At 37.1% G+C, this 18,366-nt stretch overlaps 2 protein-coding genes across 19 annotated transcripts in view; one reads left to right on the forward strand and one right to left on the reverse strand.

Annotated features, from left to right (window-relative positions):
- LOC309665525 (uncharacterized protein) overlaps positions 1–18,366 on the forward strand; it is a 572,167-nt gene that overhangs the window by 24,770 nt on the left and 529,031 nt on the right. Inside the window, exon 1 of one of the 18 annotated variants that reach the window (XM_082472160.1) lies at positions 11,848–15,158. The exons of the other annotated variants lie outside the window; for them this stretch is intronic. The gene's annotated coding sequence lies outside the window, so the exon portion shown is untranslated. Of the gene's footprint in view, positions 1–11,847; positions 15,159–18,366 lie in introns of those variants that run through there. 18 annotated transcript variants of the gene reach the window in all.
- The window catches only part of SPMIP4 (sperm microtubule inner protein 4), a 45,163-nt gene that overhangs the window by 17,369 nt on the left and 9,428 nt on the right, over positions 1–18,366 (reverse strand). Inside the window, exons 3-6 of the mRNA XM_082472207.1 lie at positions 11,877–11,948; positions 9,885–9,914; positions 3,986–4,167; positions 1,576–1,664 (exon numbers count right to left, since the gene is read on the reverse strand). Coding sequence (XP_082328333.1) covers positions 1,576–1,664; positions 3,986–4,167; positions 9,885–9,914; positions 11,877–11,948 — 373 coding nt within the window. The remainder of the gene's footprint in view (positions 1–1,575; positions 1,665–3,985; positions 4,168–9,884; positions 9,915–11,876; positions 11,949–18,366) is intronic.

The following is an 18,366-nucleotide window of genomic DNA, read 5'->3' on the forward strand; positions in this document are numbered from 1 at the left end:
CTTGAAGAAAGAGCAAGTCTGAGATAGGCAGATGGGCCCGAGAAGACAGCATTCTAGGAACAGGAAGTGGCCATGAACCTGGTCAGGGACCAGCGAGCAGAGCCAGGCTGCAGGAAGGAAGGCCAGAACCGAAGGTTTTTCGTAGCCCAGTAAAAGCACTGGGATTCATACTTAGGTAAAGGGGAGCTAATCAAAATTGCCAAAGGGGGGTGACATGAGGACAGCAGCATTCTAATAATCAGGTAGAAATGAGGGGAATTGAAAGAATAACTTCTCTTATTTCTGGGTTGCTTGGATATAGATTTTGCTTGAAAGAATGAAAGAGATCCAGTCGAATAGATGATTTTTAAAGGATTTTTCTTGACATATAACTTTATAAAAAACAAACAGGAAATTGCTTACTTCATAGATGACTGAGTGACATTGAAATGACCACCATACTGTGACTTGCCACAGTGGTCTTTCCAAGAAAAATTCAAGTGTTTCCAGCCTTCCATCATTATTTCTTGCCTACCTCGTGGATTGTTAGATGCAAGGAAATAATATATGGAAAACACTTGGCACTGCCTCTCACAAACTAACTGGCCAGTGAATGTTAGCTACTATTATTTTCAAATGTATAGATATTTTCCTTCATGATTTAAAAATGTTCTCTTTTTACTATGTAGATTCATGGTACAGAGGTTAAGAACAGAGACTGGAGTCTCATGAGCCTGAGTTCTGTGATTGTGAGATAGTCACAAACTCCCTAAGCCTCATCTATAAAATGGGAATGATGATATTAACCTTTTGAGGGTATTGTAAGCACTGAATGATACCCTATATATAAAGGAGTTAGTGTGTAGCAATTTCTTAATAAATGGTGTCTATTGTTTTATTTTTGATTCTGCACAAATGTAATAGTTGGGACAGTAAACTGCAGATCTTTCTGTAAACCTCCCATTTACTCTGTTCATATTTGGAGTTAGATATATTATGAATCATAAGAATAGAGTTGGGGGAAAGAGTGAGTGATCTACAGTCCTCCTCTACCTTCTTTTGGAGGGAACTTTTTGTACCTATGGAAATGTAACATAAAGCCAAAAGTATATGAAATCAGCTAAGAAAACAAAAAAATGTGATTCATGGTCAAAAATCTCAAATTTTCCATCCGGATAGAAAATAAAAGCAATCTATCTTTTGGATTTTTTTTTTTTTTTTTTTTTTTTTAAATTTATTTATTTATTTATTTTTGGTTGTGTTGGGTCTTCGTTTCTGTGTGAGGGCTTTCTCCAGTAGCGGCAAGCAGAGGCCACTCTTCATCGCGGTGCGCGGACCTCTCACTATCGCGGCCTCTCTTGTTGCGGAGCACAGGCTCCAGACGCGCAGGCTCAGCAATTGTGGCTCACGGGCCCAGCTGCTCCGCGGCATGTGGGATCTTCCCAGACCAGGGCTCGAACCCGCGTCCCCTGCATCGGCAGGCAGACTCTCAACCACTGCGCCACCAGGGAAGCCCTATCTTTTGGATTTTTATAAACATATAAAGTAAAAACATTTTACTTTACATTTTAAACACACATTTTAAAAGATACTTACGTCATAATATACACCCTGACCTGGCCAAGCCAAGGCTTTCTTCTTTGAATCCATGGGAAAATCAAGCAGTTCGTATCTGTAAGGATTACCTGAAATTTTCCGGAAAAGCAGTCTTCTAATTAATGGGATTTATGAGTGCAATAAATAAAAACAAGACAATAGGAGGTAGAGAGGAATTTGGGTACACACTTTAGCTATAAAGTTATAGCTTTGTTTGAATTCTTGCCCTTAATGAGCAGCGTGTGGGCCACACAGAGTGAGAATGAGTCTCTAACCCTAGTGCCTTCAGCAGACCTAGGGGGCACCAGTACTGCACCTTTCTTGTTAATGAAAGGAATTCTTAGGTAAGTTATAAATGTTCCTAGATCCTCTTTCTGGTCTCTGAAGGCTCAGCAAATATATTTCTATACTACTACCTGTTTGGGGTTTTCTCTGTTTAAATATCAAGATATAGAGTTAGTACTTGTTTACCAAAAAGGTATTGAAAAAGAACATTTAAAGAATACAGCTTTTTAGGTATTGGTGATAGTTGGATAAACTTTACCAAACACAGCCTGGCTTCCTCTGGTGCTATGATAAGTTCCACATTAAAGTATGCTCTGAACACCCATCCCCATATGTAATAAGAACAAAGGCTGGCATTTATTGAACATTTACTATGAGCCAGTATTGTAGTAAGTGCTTTATATATATCATCACATGCATTTTTTGTAACATTACTATGAGGAAGGTACATTATTTCCACTTAACAAATGAGGAAACTGAGGCACAAAGAAAATAAGCAATTTTCCCAAGGTCACACAACTAATAAGTGGAATAATTCAAACTCAGGCAATCTGGTTCTACAGCCTGCACTGTTAACCTGTATGCTACTTATTTCTAATAAAGAGTTAAAAGAAGTGGAAGAGTAGAAAACTCAATGTTGTACTAGTTCCTGGAAAGCTCCTTTATAAGGCTTATTAGAATATACTCATCTTTTTAAAATCCCCTGAAGGTAACTAACTGGTCAAGGACAGGTAGTTGCCTGAAACAGAAGATTAAGGTGGTAACTTACTTCTTCAGTCCCTGGTCTACAACTGCACTGAAAAGTGTTTTTATAAACTCAACACACATTTCTGTGATTTCTTCCTAACTGTATGCACTTCATGTAATTTCAGAAATTATCTAATTTAGGGCTTGAAAAATATTAGTTTACTTTGATGATTTACCTAATAAGATCATAAAAATTTCAACTGCTTAGATATCCTATCTTGTATACGTCCTATACATATATACATACATGTATATATATGTATGTATCATTTAGTGTCATACCTATATATGTATGTAGCTATATACATATATTTGATACAGCTTTCACTACCTTTTATCAATGGAAAGGTTCAGCATGCTGCACACATACAGAATCATTATATGGTAACAGAGTACATAATAAAAATAGTAGCTGCTAACACTTAATCTCTGTTATCTGTGAAGTAGGTACAAATATTCCCATTTTACAGATTGGGAAGTAGAGGCGGAGAAGTTAAGGAACTTTCCCATGGTCCATGGTGAGTAAGTGGCAGAGCCAGACTGCTACCCATGCAGTTGGACTCCCTAGTCCATGCTCTTAAACACTCCACCATAATATCTCTCAAAAGTTATTGCCTCCTAATAGGATGCTTATGTTGATATTGATGATGGCATTACTGTGTTTCTATATTTGGGTTCAAATATTCATGTACAGAGGAGCTGCATTATATAGCACAGTTCTTGTGTCTAACCTGTCTCACAGCCTAAATTCATTCAACAAATATTTATCTCTGTCTACCATGTACCTCTTCTGTCACCTTCAGTTATCTTCCCTCTAGTATCTTGTCTTTCTCCATTGGTTTCTTCTCTGTTTTGAGGTGTCTAGTGTGCAATGGAATTGATGGCTAGTGTATGAGCTTACCATCCTCTCTAACGAAACATACCTGGGAAGACCCCAAGGTTCGCATCCACGAAAAGACACTCCAAGGTGTTAAGAGGAATTGATCAAATTGTTCTCATTACTTCCTGAGTCTTATTTCAATGATGATCTTTTCAGTTTTATCACAACAGCTACACCCATGTTTAGACTCTGATGCTCTGAACCAAACATTGACCTTTGTGCTGATCACTTGAGCTAGGATGGAATTTTTAAAAGCTAAACCATAGAGAGAATGGTAAGGAAATAAAAATTGAAAATACAAGTAGAATAAAAACAACTAATTCTACAACATTTGGTTTCTAGTTCTATCATGGGAAGCTCTGTCTAAAGAAGAAAAGGGCATCTGCAGAGAATCTGATTTCATTGGTCTGTGACGGGGTCCTTTCTTTAATTTTATTATTGAATAAACTCCAAATATAAAAAGAATTAATGCTGTTCTGATTTCAAATCACATTTTACCTCTTGTCTTCAAAACTGCTGCACCATAAGGCCTTGCTGGCACAGTGGGAGGAAGTGGCTGTTGGCTTTGGGCTTTAACGCCAGTGTAGAGACCCTCAGGTGATGGAGACATCGGGAACGTGGCTCCGCTAGAGCTATGTGTGTGGTAGAGGTGTTCAGGCGGGTACGGGCAGCAGATTTCTCTGAGATTTAGTTGAGCCAACAAAACAAAACAGAATACAAAGAAGTACAATTGAAACAACTTAATCATCAAATATTTATTGGGACCCTTTCTTTGTGGCAGGTATTGTTCTAATCCCTGAGATATGACAGTGAGTCAAAGTCCCTATACTCATGGAATTAGCATTCTGGTGGAATATATACCATAAAACATATGAAATTTTCTTAATTTTTCTAGATAAATAAAAAATAAGTTTTATTTTTAAAATAAATCATACTGAATTCTTTATCAGTGCATAACTTTTGCAACTGATATAAAAATATGAAGTGGAAGATATATGAATTTTGTAGTTTTTGGAACATTACAGGAAGAATTTCTAGTTGCTTTCCATTCCTGCCCCTTGTTTTTAGAGGATCCCAGTACTTTATTTTATGGAATCCTGTTAGGCATTCAATTTCAGTGTGCAAAATGATCCCTTACCATCTTGGACTGAACTTTCAACCAGGCCATCTGTTTCTTTAAGCACTCAATCAACAAAATATGCCACCTGTTTATGTACACAGTGTACACAGTAAGTACTGTTTAGAAGTCAAAAAGCCAAAAATAGCTCATATACTGAAAAGAAAAAAACCCCAACGATTTAAAAAGGCCATGGGGATACAATTTTCCTATCATTTGAAGAACTAGCAGAGTTCTTAAAAAGAACTAGGAGAGGTTTAAAAAAAAACTGTGTGAGAGCTGTCTAAATTAGAAGAGAATCAAGATTAGGGAGTCCATGGAATAGAGAAATGTTATATATAATTAGAAAATAAAGTAAAAAATCCAAGACCAGTGTTAGTGGGTGAATTATGTCCCTCCACCAAAAAAATGTATATGTTGAAGTTGTAACATACAGTACCTCAAAATGTGACCTTATGTGGAAAGAGGGTGATTGCAGATGTAATTAGTTAGTATGAGGTCATACTGGAATAAGGTGAACCCCTAATCCAATATGACTGGTATCCTTATAAGAAAGAGAAATTTGGACCCAGACATGCACACAGGGAGAATGCCATGTGAAGATGAAGGTAGATCAGGGTGATGCATCTGTGAGCCAAGGAACACCCAAGATTACCAGCAAACTGCTAGAAGTCAGGGGAGAGGCATGAAACAGGGTGTCTCACAGCTCTCAGAACGAACCAACTTGGCTGAAACCTTCATCTTGAATTTCTAGTCTCCAGAACTGTGAGACAGTAAGTTTCTGTGTTTTTTTTTTTCCCCAGCAAATACAACCAGAGAGAATTCAGACTTGCAACAGAGCACATGCAAGCAGTGAACAGGAAACACACACCAGGAGTACAGGTGCTCTGGGCTCTTAAAGGAGAAGAGCTAGAGAAAGGGTTTCAAAGATGAACTGCATTCCTAGTGCTCACAATAAGAGCCCACAGAAGCTATGGGAAAGCTGTGTAATGTCTGTATTTACCAGGCCAAAATAAATGTACAGGTTATGCCGTAAATGTTCATGTTAGGGTCTTGTTACAGAAATTTTTCTTTCACTATTACCCATCTAAGTATTGGCAGAGTTTATATAATAGCTTCTACAAGTCACTATGGATGGTGTGACTATGAAATAATGAGAATAATTTCTATAAGAAACATATTTTTAAATGTCTCATTGCTTTTCCATCATATGATATTTTTCAATCCCAGTCATTTTTGGTTGGTTTGGCCATGTGTTCTCATGACGCTGATGCAAATCTGTACTGAATTTAGCAGCCTTGGCATCTTGGTGGGCTCTCTGAAATACCTCGCAGTTCAAGATTCTTAGCAAGTTCCTGGTCTCTTACAGACGCCACAAGAAGTTAAGATTGATTTGTAAGAGAAAAAGCCTGGACTCCAGGCAAAAGTCATTTCTGAGGCCAGTCAGCTCTTTTTGTTTTTGTGTAAAGTGATTCGGTTTTCTTGCTCTTGTCACTTGAACACATTTTTGAATTGGGTATAGCATTATTTTACCACTAGTCACTAAACACTTTTCCAGTTTATTTACTTTGCTTAAAAAGTGCCACATCAAGTACTAGACAGCTTGGTACAAGGTATTGAATATAAGGTTGTCAATTCTGTGATGACAGGAGAACACAGAATCAGGGCATTCCTGAATTCCAACTGACTGATGTCCCCGGGAGTCATGAAAATACTGGTGTAGTGACTGCTCTTTCATTGAAGCAATACTGGCTGTACTTCATTTTATATGCTACACGATGATTTTCATTTGTTCTAAATAAATATTTCCAGTGTCCAATTCAATGGATTCTATGGTGAACTAACCCCCCTTTGTGAGAGGAAATTATTTCCTCTTAACAATCTGTTTGAAAATAAGTGAGCATTTTTATAGTTTGAACAAACTGTTTGTGTGAATAAAGCAGGAACGAACATGTCTGTGCTCATGGAGAGTGTCCAGTCTACTTGAGTCAGGAAAGGATGAAGTTTTCTGTGGTCTAGTAAAACCCATGTTCTAAGGGAGGTCTTGCACGTGCAAAGCCTTGGAGGCTTGCCTCATTCACCTTCAGGTAGAGCAGTCAGGAAGCAGGGAAGAAAGAAACCCTAGGGACGGTGAGGAATGAATGAGAAAGGCTGGGCTTCCAATATTGTCCAATAGCCAGGAGACACTGAGTCATAAAACACACTAGAAAGAATGGCTAATGGAGTAAATCGAATGTGAAGATTGTCTTAGTGCTAATTAACTTTTTCTGGGCAGAAAATTCATTTTGATTCTCTTGGGTTCTTCCCAGTATGTGCCAGGTTGAGCTAAGGTGTAAGAATCAGTAGTTATGTGAAATCAGTGGGATTAAATTTTGAACTTCTGATACCTTTTCCCATGGGCTTGATGCGGTTTAAGGAAATGTGGTATGAGTACTTCACAAAACGGTCATGTCTGCCCACTGTCCCTAGAAAATATCTCAGTAGGTAATCTGGGAAGGTCCTCAGACATTGTAACTGCTGCATGGGCAGGAATTATACTCAGAGGACATTGCCTTTAAATGTTAACTACAACAGTAACTATGATGCTAATAAAGCACTTATGTGCCAGGCCCTGTGCTAACTGCTTTATCTACAGAGAATAACCTGCTGATATGCATTTAGCCCCAGGCCAGAGTCCAGGGCAAGGTGACCCCATGTTTTACTAATTTGATGTTGGTAAGAACTTCCTGAACAAAAGCCATTACATTTGTTTTCATTATATCTTGTTTTTGTTACAGAGACACCAAAAAGTAGAGACTAACTTGTTAATTTAGAAAATAAGTTCTAAAGGCCAAGAGCATGTTAAATCACAAAAAAAGAACCATGAGGATTCGATAAGCTATTTCTTTCTGGGGATTGGTCCCCTTGATAGGAAGTAAATCTGCAAAATGTATATCGGTAGTTCTTGGAATCTTCTGGTTTTGTCTGTGTCCTGGATTTTCACTTTGTGTAGAAGGGGTAAAGGTGGGAGTTAGGAAGGTAGGGAGAGGCCCCAATTAATTCTTATCACTTGGGAGTGAGGCCAAAATATTTTCCCCCTCAGATTCTAGAAATGTATATTTCCTAGCAAATAGCATTAAGTTATAGCTGGTAATGATTTAGGAAAATGTTTTTTACTTTTAAGACCTGAAAGCTATGGACTCCGTGTGTCTTGTGTCTATTACATTATGAAATTTAATTTAATATCCTGTATATATTGCAAAGGTTATTTTTGTTTGTTAAAAAAATTGCAAATTATACCTTCAACTACATTTTCAAGTTGTAACCCATTCAAGTTTTGAGTACAATGACCAGAATGTATATTTATTCCTTTAAATTAAGACTGTGTAGAAAATAATTGTATTATATTCCTGTTATATTAAATGATTTATAAATATTACTTTTCATTTTGAGTCCCTAAATAGGGAAGAAATAATAAGGAAAAGGCAGAATATCAAACACTCACTTAACTACATACACATTTAAAAGGAATTCAGTTTCTCTTTGAATCATTCAGTTAGAGGCATGGGCTGTCTCTGAACTCAATCTTCCCTGTTGAGCAGGTCTACCAAGATTTTTATCAAAATCTTACACAGCTCTTCCAAGGGGATGTTTGAGGAGTTGAGGTCAAAGGAAGAGACTTTGGAACTTATCAGGCTACAAGCAGAAAGGTGATCCGAGAAAAAAAAAAAACAACAAAAAGGGCTTTACTTTTCATGTCGCTACAAAGAGAATTTGAAAAGTCCAAAACAAAGGTCTTCACATAGTTGCTTTTTAAAAAAGAAAACCCCAAACAACCTAGACTTTAAATTTAGTAGCCTTTTGAGCAGATCTTTGCTTTAATTGAAACACAGTTTTTAAATGCCAGCTTAGTATTTCTGGTTAAGATTGACAGGGACTCCAGTAGTATCAGGCACATCTAGTACTCAGATCGTGGATTCTCATACCATTCTCCAGTGGAAGGAGCTGCGCTCCTTGGAGAAATGGCTGGTTCTAGGGCTGGGGCAGGACATATATAAGATGAGCCTGGAGCATCTTGTAGTGCCAGAAAGTAAGGAAGTGCTAAAAGGAAAAAAGAAAGAAAAAAAAAAACCCCACAGTGATAAGTGATGAAGTACTCAAAAACAAACAAAAAACCAAAAATAATCCCTTATACACAAAACCCCACAATGATAAGGGTGTGGATATAGGAGCCAACTGAAAGAGCTCTCAGTGGCCAATTTGAGTGACAAAATTAACAAAGTAGTACAGGACTACTACTAAAGTATCAAAGTACGAAATAAAATCCATGAGTCCATACTGATATAAATAAGTGATTAAATAAATAAATGAGGGAGAACACACACATTTCCCTTACAAAAGAATACCAAATAATTTATGTTGGTACTCTGCCCTCAAGAAGGTGGAGTATAATTCCAGACTTTTAAGTGTGGGCTGCACACAGTGACTTTCTTCTAAAGAGTACAGGATGGAAATAGGAGAAAAAAAGGTTAACTGCACACTGGGGGAAACTGGTAAACACTACCTCGGCTAGGTAATCAAGGTTAGTGTCAACAGTGATGTTATGTTGATAGCATGTATACTTTTGATAGGATGTGATGAAAATGGTAGTTGACCTCTGTGGTCTTCATCCCCCAAACACACTACTCCAGTCTAATCATGAGAAAAACACCAGACAAATCCTAATTGGGGGACATTCTACAAAATATCTGACAGATAATCCTCAGACTATTGAGGTCATTAAAAAAAAAAAAAAAAAAAAAGAAAGGAAAGTCTGATAAACTGTCACAGCCAAAAGGAGCCTAAGGAGACATGACTACTAAATGTAATGTGGTGTCCTGGATGGGATCCCAGAACAGAAAAAGGATATTAGGGAAAACCTGAGGAAATCTGAATAATACTAATGCATGAGTACTGGCTCATTAATGTGACAAAGGTACCGTACTAATGTAAGATGTTAATAATAGGGGAAACTGGATATGAGGTAAATAGGAACGCTGTACTATTTTCCCAGTAATTTTGTAAATCGAAAATAGTACTAAATTTAAAAGTTTATTAAAAAAAGATTAGCAGGGAATATAATTGGGGGAAATCAGTAATACTGTTACTTTGGACTTGTACCAGCCTCTTCTCCTGCTTGTTTAAAAAAAAAAAAAACTTCTGTGAAAAGTCTCACTTGTCCTCACACTGTCTGAGATATACAGATGGCCAATATTTTTTTCTTGATTATAACAGGGAAGGAAAATATAGTTGTCTACTTACCCTACTGTTGAATTAGATGGTGTGGGCATCCTAGAATAAAAACAGGAAACAAACCCTAATTTATATTAAGGACTTTTTAAAGCTTACATTCCTGTTAGAAACTTGCTTAAGAATAAAGATGTATCCCATTTGCAAACTACAGTGTCTTTAAGATAATGATTTTGCATTTCTAACTTCTTCTAATGATAACAGAGCTCTGGTTCTTACTGACGTTCACTCTCATAGGCAGAGCACCATTAAGTGTTCTGAGGTAGCCTGACACCATGCATGGGGTACAATTACACGACCTAAAGTGATCTGAGTGTGGCCTGGTTGGAGAAAATATATAAGTACGGTGTGTGCTTTGTCCCTTTGCCCAGGATTGCTCATCTCTCATGATAGTAAATGTTGCCCAGTTGCAGAAAGGCTAGAACAAAAATTAACAAGTTCCGAGAGGCATGCCTTTTCTGAATCACTTCATTCGAAGGTTGTGTACTTACTAATTACTCTGAGCCCTACATGCCAAGAAATAACAATGCAGCCCAGGGACAAAGTCCACACTAGAGAAGGATTGTCATCTGCTTTCATTGGATTTCAGCAATTAGTTTCAGCCTATGCAAATATTTCTGAAATATTTCAGTTATGAAAAATGAACTGACTGTTATCAGTTAATAGTAAAGGCAGTAAAATTGAATATACTGTTTGCTTTTTTATATGTTTCTCTATTTAGAAAGTGGTACATAAGCCATGTAATTTTATTAATCCATAATGTATTATAAACAGACAATTCGTGTGAACCTTAAAAGGTTTATATCTTTATTTGGACTCTAAGTTTGTTGGAACTAAAAAAAAAAAAGCATGTTTTCCAGTTATATTTCTGGTTGAGTAGGGGAATGGGAAGCAATGACTATAAGAATCTATGAGATCTAGAGTTACCAGATTGGCTATTATATATGAAACATTAAATCAGCATCTAAATTTTTTCTCATGTGACAAATTTAGCTGATATTGACAAGTACATGCCTAAAATTGACTTGATTCAACATGGATAAAATTATACATATATACACATATATATATGTATAACTGAATCACTTTGCTGTACACTTGAAACTAATACAACATTGTAAATGAACTATAATTTAAAAAAATGGAAAAATAAGAATAAAAATTAAAAAAGAAAAGCTTTCTTAAAAATTCAAAGTTTGAAAGGATAAAATGAAAATAAAAAATGCTCAGAGACAGCAATTCCTTGACCTGAACCTATCCATGATTTTACTGCCACTCTTAATACTTTTCAGTTTACTAATCCCAAAGGGATATACAAGGCCCAGCAACCACAAATTTCATGTCTTTTTGGCTCCCTCTTGTGGCTGAACTCTATATTAACTTCTTACCTACAAACAGATTCCTAACAATTCTAACAAAGGTAAAAACTAATGTTTTCATTTTTACTTCAGTGCTGTTGGTGTTTTATTTTTATCTGAAAATTTAAAAGTACGCCTTTGTAATATATACAACAAACTATTTCAAAGAGCAAAAAACAATATAGTAGAAAATAATTCCCCTAAACAAAGGGTAAATTAAGTATTCCTTATCCAAAAAAGAGACTTAGGGAGTAATTTTATTAAGAGTTATTTGTAGATTGTCATAACAAACCTCTCATAAAATTCTGATTAAAAATTTTGTTGAGGGCACTGGGGCTTTTTCTATGAACCTTTTAAGAAACATAACAGATTCTTATTAGATTGAATAACTAGGTCAAAGGCAGGGAAATGGGCCAAGGTGATCTGTATGAATCTTTTCAAACATTACTATTCCATATTTTAGTCTATTTGTTTTATTTTTGTTGTTTTGGTCTTGGTTTCTATAATCAATTATCTCTATTGAAAAAAAAGGAACACTTGTTTTTCTATAAGTTCCCACTTTGGAGCTTTTTTATTTTGCATATAACTCATTTCCACTTGAAAATGTTATTTGATCTCATATAAGGAAAAGAAACCTCAAACTTACAAAGAATCATTCCCATAGACATCACTTTTTTTGTTCTGTGACAAATAATAAAATTGTTCAAGAGGAAGCTTTCTGAAAAGAAAGAAAAGATTAAATTGAACATCTTTTTAATAACACAGTGTAATGGTGAGATAGTAAAAGATAAAAATAGACTAATACAACCATGTATATATGGTAATTCAGTATATGAAAAGGTGGCATTTTAAATCAGTGGAAAGATTTTACTTTTCAATAAACAATGCAGGGCCTTCCCTGGTGGCGCAGTGGTTGAGAATCTGCCTGCCAATGCAGGGGACACGGGTTCGAGCCCTGGTCTGGGAAGATCCCACATGCCGCGGAGCAACTGGGCCCGTGAGCCACAACTACTGAGCCTGCGAGTCTGGAGCCTGTGCTCCGCAACAAGAGAGGCCGCGATAGTGAGAGGCCCGCACGCTGCGATGAAGAGTGGCCCCCGCTCGCCACAACTAGAGAAAGCCCTCGCACAGAAACGAAGACCCGACACAGCCAAAAATAAATTAATTAATTAATCAAAATAAGAAATCTCTTTATAAAAAAAATAAATAAATAAACAATGCAGGAAAAATTCACTAGCCATTTGGAAAAAAAGATTTTTATTTCATATTACTCACAGAGATAATTTCAGATGGATTAAAAATCTAAAGAATTAGGGAAAAGCATACAAATATTAAAAGAAAATATACAAGAATGTTTTTTTCTTGGTGGTAGGGAAAACATTTTAAATAAGATTTTTAAAAAGTCAAAAATCAAAAGGAAGTTTGATAACATCAAGTGAAAAACTTCTGAAGACAAGACAGCATAAAAAAGCTCAAATAAAACAAAGATTGGAAGAAATATTTACAATAAAGATACATAAGGGATTAATATCCAGAACATAAAGAACCAATAAGAATCTATAACTAAAAGACAAGCAATAAAAATGGGCAAAGAATAAGAGCAGAAAAGGAAATATAAACGGTCATACATAAGAAAACATAAATGTAAGAAAAAAAGTACTTAACCTAATCAGAGAAATGCATCCTGATAACCATGATAACATTTTTATTCATTAGATAGGCAAAAATTATACAGTTTGATAATATAATACAGTTGGCCAATAGTATGGTGAAATGGATACTTTTAGACACTACCATGAGAATATAAAGTATTTGGGCTATATCTACTAAAATTAAAAATATTCATATATTGTGACCCATAACTTCGACTTAGGATTTTCCCTAGAGAAACATTCATTTGTGTATTGAACTCAAGGAGGCCTGTACAAAGATATTTATTACATTCAGTTAATACAAAAGAAAAAAAGAAAAAGAAAATACAAGAATGGCTAAATAATCTGATGCATCCATATTGTGGAACACTGTGAGAAATTAAAAAGAATGAGATAGATTGTATTTACAATCTTTAGATTGCAGTTTTAGGTTCACAACAAAGTTGAGAGGAAGGTAGAGAGATTCCCAAACACCCTTTACCCTGCACATGCTTAGCCTCCCCCATTATCAACATCTCCCACCAGAGTGGTACCTTTGCTAGGACTGATGAACCTCCACTGACACATCATTATCACCTTAAGTCCATAGTTTACGTTAGCCTTCACTCTTGGCGCTTGTGATGTTTTAATATATGTTGTAGTCCTGAACTGTTCCTCGCTGCTCAATATCTTTTGAACACCCACCCTGCATCTCATCTACCCAATGTAGATTCCAAAAAACTTGCTTTCTCAGCCTTTGAGATTGACCCTAAAGTATGAGGGTTATTCATACCCCACGAGAACGCTCAGCAACAGAACCCCACATTGAGGACGTTCGTAATTAGGTGGATAATATGATCAAGTCTGTGGGCATCAGCCAGGATTTCTCCAGTCACCCTGGTGCTTGCTCAGTGGCTTCATAAACTAAATTATCATGGGGGCAGGGGCAGAAGTTCTTATTTATGGACTCAGCAACATGACCTCATCAAAACTGACCTGGCCACATGTGAGTTTACCAGCAGAAGTTACCAACCCTAAGTAATTCATAGAGAAAAATCTCTCTGGGTGTACTGGTCAGCCAGCTGGTGGGAGGCTGATTACATTGAACCCCTTCCATCTTGAAAGATGATTTATCCTCACAGGACACTTCTAATTATGGATTTCCCTTTCCTCCTCACTTCACTTCTGCCAGTTACATCATCAGTGGAATGTAATTGAATGCCTTATTCACTGCATGCCATCTTAAACAATATTACTCTTGACTAAGGAACTCAATTTATCACAAAAAAAATAAGGCAGTGGTTGAATTTAAGGGTTCACTGGCCTTGTCATATTTACAGAATGGTAGCATAGCCTATTGACAATTCAGCTATGGCTGAATGTTATCCTGGAGTGTGGCACATGCTGTGAAGCGGTGACCAATAAATAGTTTCCCCCATAGCCAGAATGCATGGTCTAAAAAGCAATGGGGGGAAGTGGGAGTGATGCCTCTCACTCTTATTATTACACTCGAGGAAATCTTTACTTCCTCCCCAGCCACCTTGGGCTTTGCTGGTTTAGAGGTCAAGGGAGAAATGCTTCCATCAGACGACACAACAATGGTCCCATTGAACTGGAAGCTGAACTGATGAGGTCGTAATCTGGGGCTCCTTATGATTCTGGAGAAAACAGCCAAGAAAGAATTATTCCAAGTAGGCTAGGATGATCCTAAATATCAAGGGTAAGAGGATTGCTGCTGTACCATGCTGGGGGAAAGGAGTATTTCTAGAACCTAAAGCATCTTTTGGACACCTCCTAGCACAGCTTCCAGTGGCATAAAATTAATAGAATACTGTAGTATTCTATTACTGCACACAGGCAGAACCACTAAGAGCTTAGATCTCTCAGGAACAAATTTGGGGCTGCCCCACAAGGTAATGAATTCCTACCAGCTAAGGGCAAGGGAACTTGAAATGGGTAGTGGAGGAAGGAAATTATAACACCAATAATAGCCTCATGACCAGCTGTAGACTGCAGTCACTTCCCATATTTCCTTCCTTGCTATGTCCTGTATACATACATATATATATGTATATACATATATATATATAAAACTTTTCTTTATTTCCTCTCCCTTTTCCTTATTATTTCATATGGGGTGTGTTGGCGATGGTTTACTTTATTTAATGCCTAAATGTGGACTGACTATCAGGACAATATTATGACTGAAATAGAGAGGAGTGACCATCACCAAGTGATCCTGGACTTGGAGCTGGATGCAGGAACTGATGAGACTTTGGATCTCCCCTTTTGGGGAGGTGAGTGCATTTTCATTTGTATGAAAAATGTTGCACTTTCTTACACTGGAGCAGCAATTCTCAAACTTTGCTGCACGTTAGAATTACCTGAGGGATTTTATTAAAATGCATATTCTGTTTCAGTAAATCTGGGGTGGGGTCCTAGATTTTGCATTCACCATTTCCTAGGTGATGCTAATGCTGCTGGTCCGTGGGCCACTTGTTCAATAGAAAAGCACGTTACTGTTGTTGCTGCTGTTGTTTAAAGTGACAGTCAGCTGGCACTGATGGCTATCTAACATCTTTACCATATCCTCTGTACATTTTGCTAGTTTCCCACATTTTGAACACCCCACTTCCCTAGGTAGCATCCAGAAAATCCACTTCCCAGCCTCCCTAGCAACCAGGGTGCAAATGTGTACCCTAAGTTCTGCTGTCATCCACATCTGCACTAGACTTTGATTTGAATGTGAGTAGCCTCAGAACACAGGCTTCAAGTGGGGCATCCATATTGCTCATAAGGTAGAATCAGAGGTGTCCACTTTTAGCAGAGGCACTTCCCTGGATGAGGCCAGTCCTGGGAATGAGTCTGGCTATTATTTCTGGAAGCTTAGCAATTAGCCTATTTCTCTAGCCCTCCTACAGTTTTGTGAGTTAACCTATTATCCTCTAATAACCTCTTCTTAAATGAGCCAGAATGGATTCTGTTATTTGCAACTAAAAATCCTAATGCATACAAATGAATAAGTTGTACAATTAAAATTTAATTAAAAAAAGGGACTTCTCTGGTGGTGCAGTGGTTAAGAATCTGCCTGCCAATGCAGGGGGACACAGGTTCGAGCCCTGGTCTGGGAAGATCCCACATGCCGCGGAGCAACTAAGCCTGTGCACCACAACTACTGAGCCTGCGCTCTAGAGCTCACGAGCCACAACTACTGAGCCCGCATGCCACAACTACTGAAGCCCGCACGCCTAGAGCTCATGCTCTGCAACAAGAGAAGCCACCGCAATGAGAAGCCTGCGCACCGCAACAAAGAGTAGCCCCTGCTCGCCGCTAGAGAAAGCCCGCAAGCAGCAACGAACACCCAACGCAGCCAAAAATAAATAAATAAATAAATTAATTTAAAAAATTCATTTAAAAAAAAGGAGTGAGAGAAAGGGGCAGAAAAAAATATTTTAAAAAAAAGAACAAAAGTAGTTTTATTAGAAACATGAACTTTAAAAAAAGCAAATGTAATTTGGTCTAAATGAGATAATGTCTATAAAACACTTAGCACAATGTGTGGTATATAAAAGTTCTTGATTAATGCTGCTGTTTAAAAAAGATATTTTCTTATTTTTATGGAAATGGCACATCCTTATTATAAACATTTCAGTAAGTACAAAAAAAGCACAAGTAACCTCATGTAGAACATGATTCTAGATATCTCTCTAAAAAATAGACGTAAAGAAGTAAAGAACAGAGAGATGGACAGCTCTAGTCAGAACTAAGGTTTCAAGAATTGGATCAAAGTTCATGCAATTTCTAAAAGAAAATTATTTTTTTTGTTGTTTTCTGGCCGTGCCATGTGGATTACAGGATATTAGTTCCCCGACAGGGATTGAACTTGGGCCCTCAGCAGTGACAGCGTGGAGTCCTAACCACTGGACCACCAGGGAATTTCCTAAAAATTTTTAATTTTATTAGCATCTAACAGATGAAAAGGTAAACCTGAAGGAATTCCCGAACTATAGATAAATATCTCTTTATTACATAGATATAATTTTATACAGATATTTTAGAAATTTAAGAAAAAGTTTTTGAAACATTTAGGATATCGGAATCATCATTTTTTAGATAATATTGACTCTCAGGCATGAAAGATAAGATGATAAACCCAGTTTCACTTGCTTCTGTTTCCTTTCCCTGATCTCCCCATTTTGGTTGTTTATATAATCTGTACTTTGCCAGGGTTTATAACATTATTGTAGAACACTGGTTCTACAATAATAATTTTCCCTCTACGGGGAAAATCCCCACTCCTTCCAGTCAGGGAAGTGCCCATACCCAGGGCTTCTGCTCATTCCCTGAAGTCATCACTGCATTCCAGAAGAGCACACGTTCTGCAGAACTTCATCTCTCTTGAAATCCTGCTGTTTTAAAATAGGGGCTTCTACTCTTGAGGCTTTTTGTCTTTTCTAATAGGATTATCTACTCAATCTTTTAATCTCTTCAAATTGGAGAATTAGCATATTTTGTAGACTTACCTTGCCTCAATATGCATTTGGAATGTAGGGGTGGGGTTAGGTATAATGCCTCTCAGCCAATAGTGTGGCTTCCCCCTGTACTCCCAACACTTACAGGGAGAGTTTGAAAATATGTGTGGGTGGTTTCATTTTGGTTGTCACAATGAATGCAAGATGCTACCGGTATTTATAGGTAAAGGGCCAAAGATGCTAAATATCTTGCAATGTGTGGGACAAAGAACTGCCCTGCCCAAAATGCCATCTTGAGAAACAGTTAGGAACTGGAATAAACTACACAGAATTATCTTTCCTTGGCACATTAAAATTAATGGCATAATTTTATGGCATCCTTTTATTGTTCGGGGGCTGCTGGTAAATTTTGTATTTGTTTCATTTTTTAGGCAATAGGAGTGGGATATTCTGTGATCCTATTCCCCACGGGTAGTGGGGTGAGTTGTATCACAACACCCACTAAAAATCTCCTCCGGGGAAGGTGACAGGGTGTGGTTATGAGAACAAGCTTTTACATGGGCCAGATGAGGCTTGACCCATCAGAGAACTGAAAAATACTCTGTTAGTTTGTTTAAAAGGCTCTTCTTGGGGAAAAAGAAAAATATTGTGATAGAAGTTATTCCCTGTTAGGAAATAAGATAAAACCTATTGTGTGGTTGTTTGCCAAGTGAGTTACATTGTATCAGACGATATTTATACTTTGTCTTAAATATATTTTTAAGAGATAAATATGCCAAAATGATAACATTTAACATAAAAGGGTGTGAAGAGAATCCGAATACATTAACCTGCATTTCTGAATCAGGGATGGCTGACATTTTAATTGGAACAAATATTTTCTCTCCCAGTATCCTAGGGCTGCATTCAATAAGATACTAAACACAAACCTCTGCTTTCAAGCTGGGTTTCCCTTAAGAAGCTAGTCTTTTGCTTTCTTTTTACACACTGGAATTCTGTGAGTATACTTCTAATTCTTTTAGAATATTGTGCA

This window comes from Balaenoptera physalus, assembly GCF_965194825.1.
Source record: "Balaenoptera physalus genome assembly, chromosome: 8".
NCBI classification, from domain to species: Eukaryota; Metazoa; Chordata; class Mammalia; order Artiodactyla; family Balaenopteridae; genus Balaenoptera; species Balaenoptera physalus.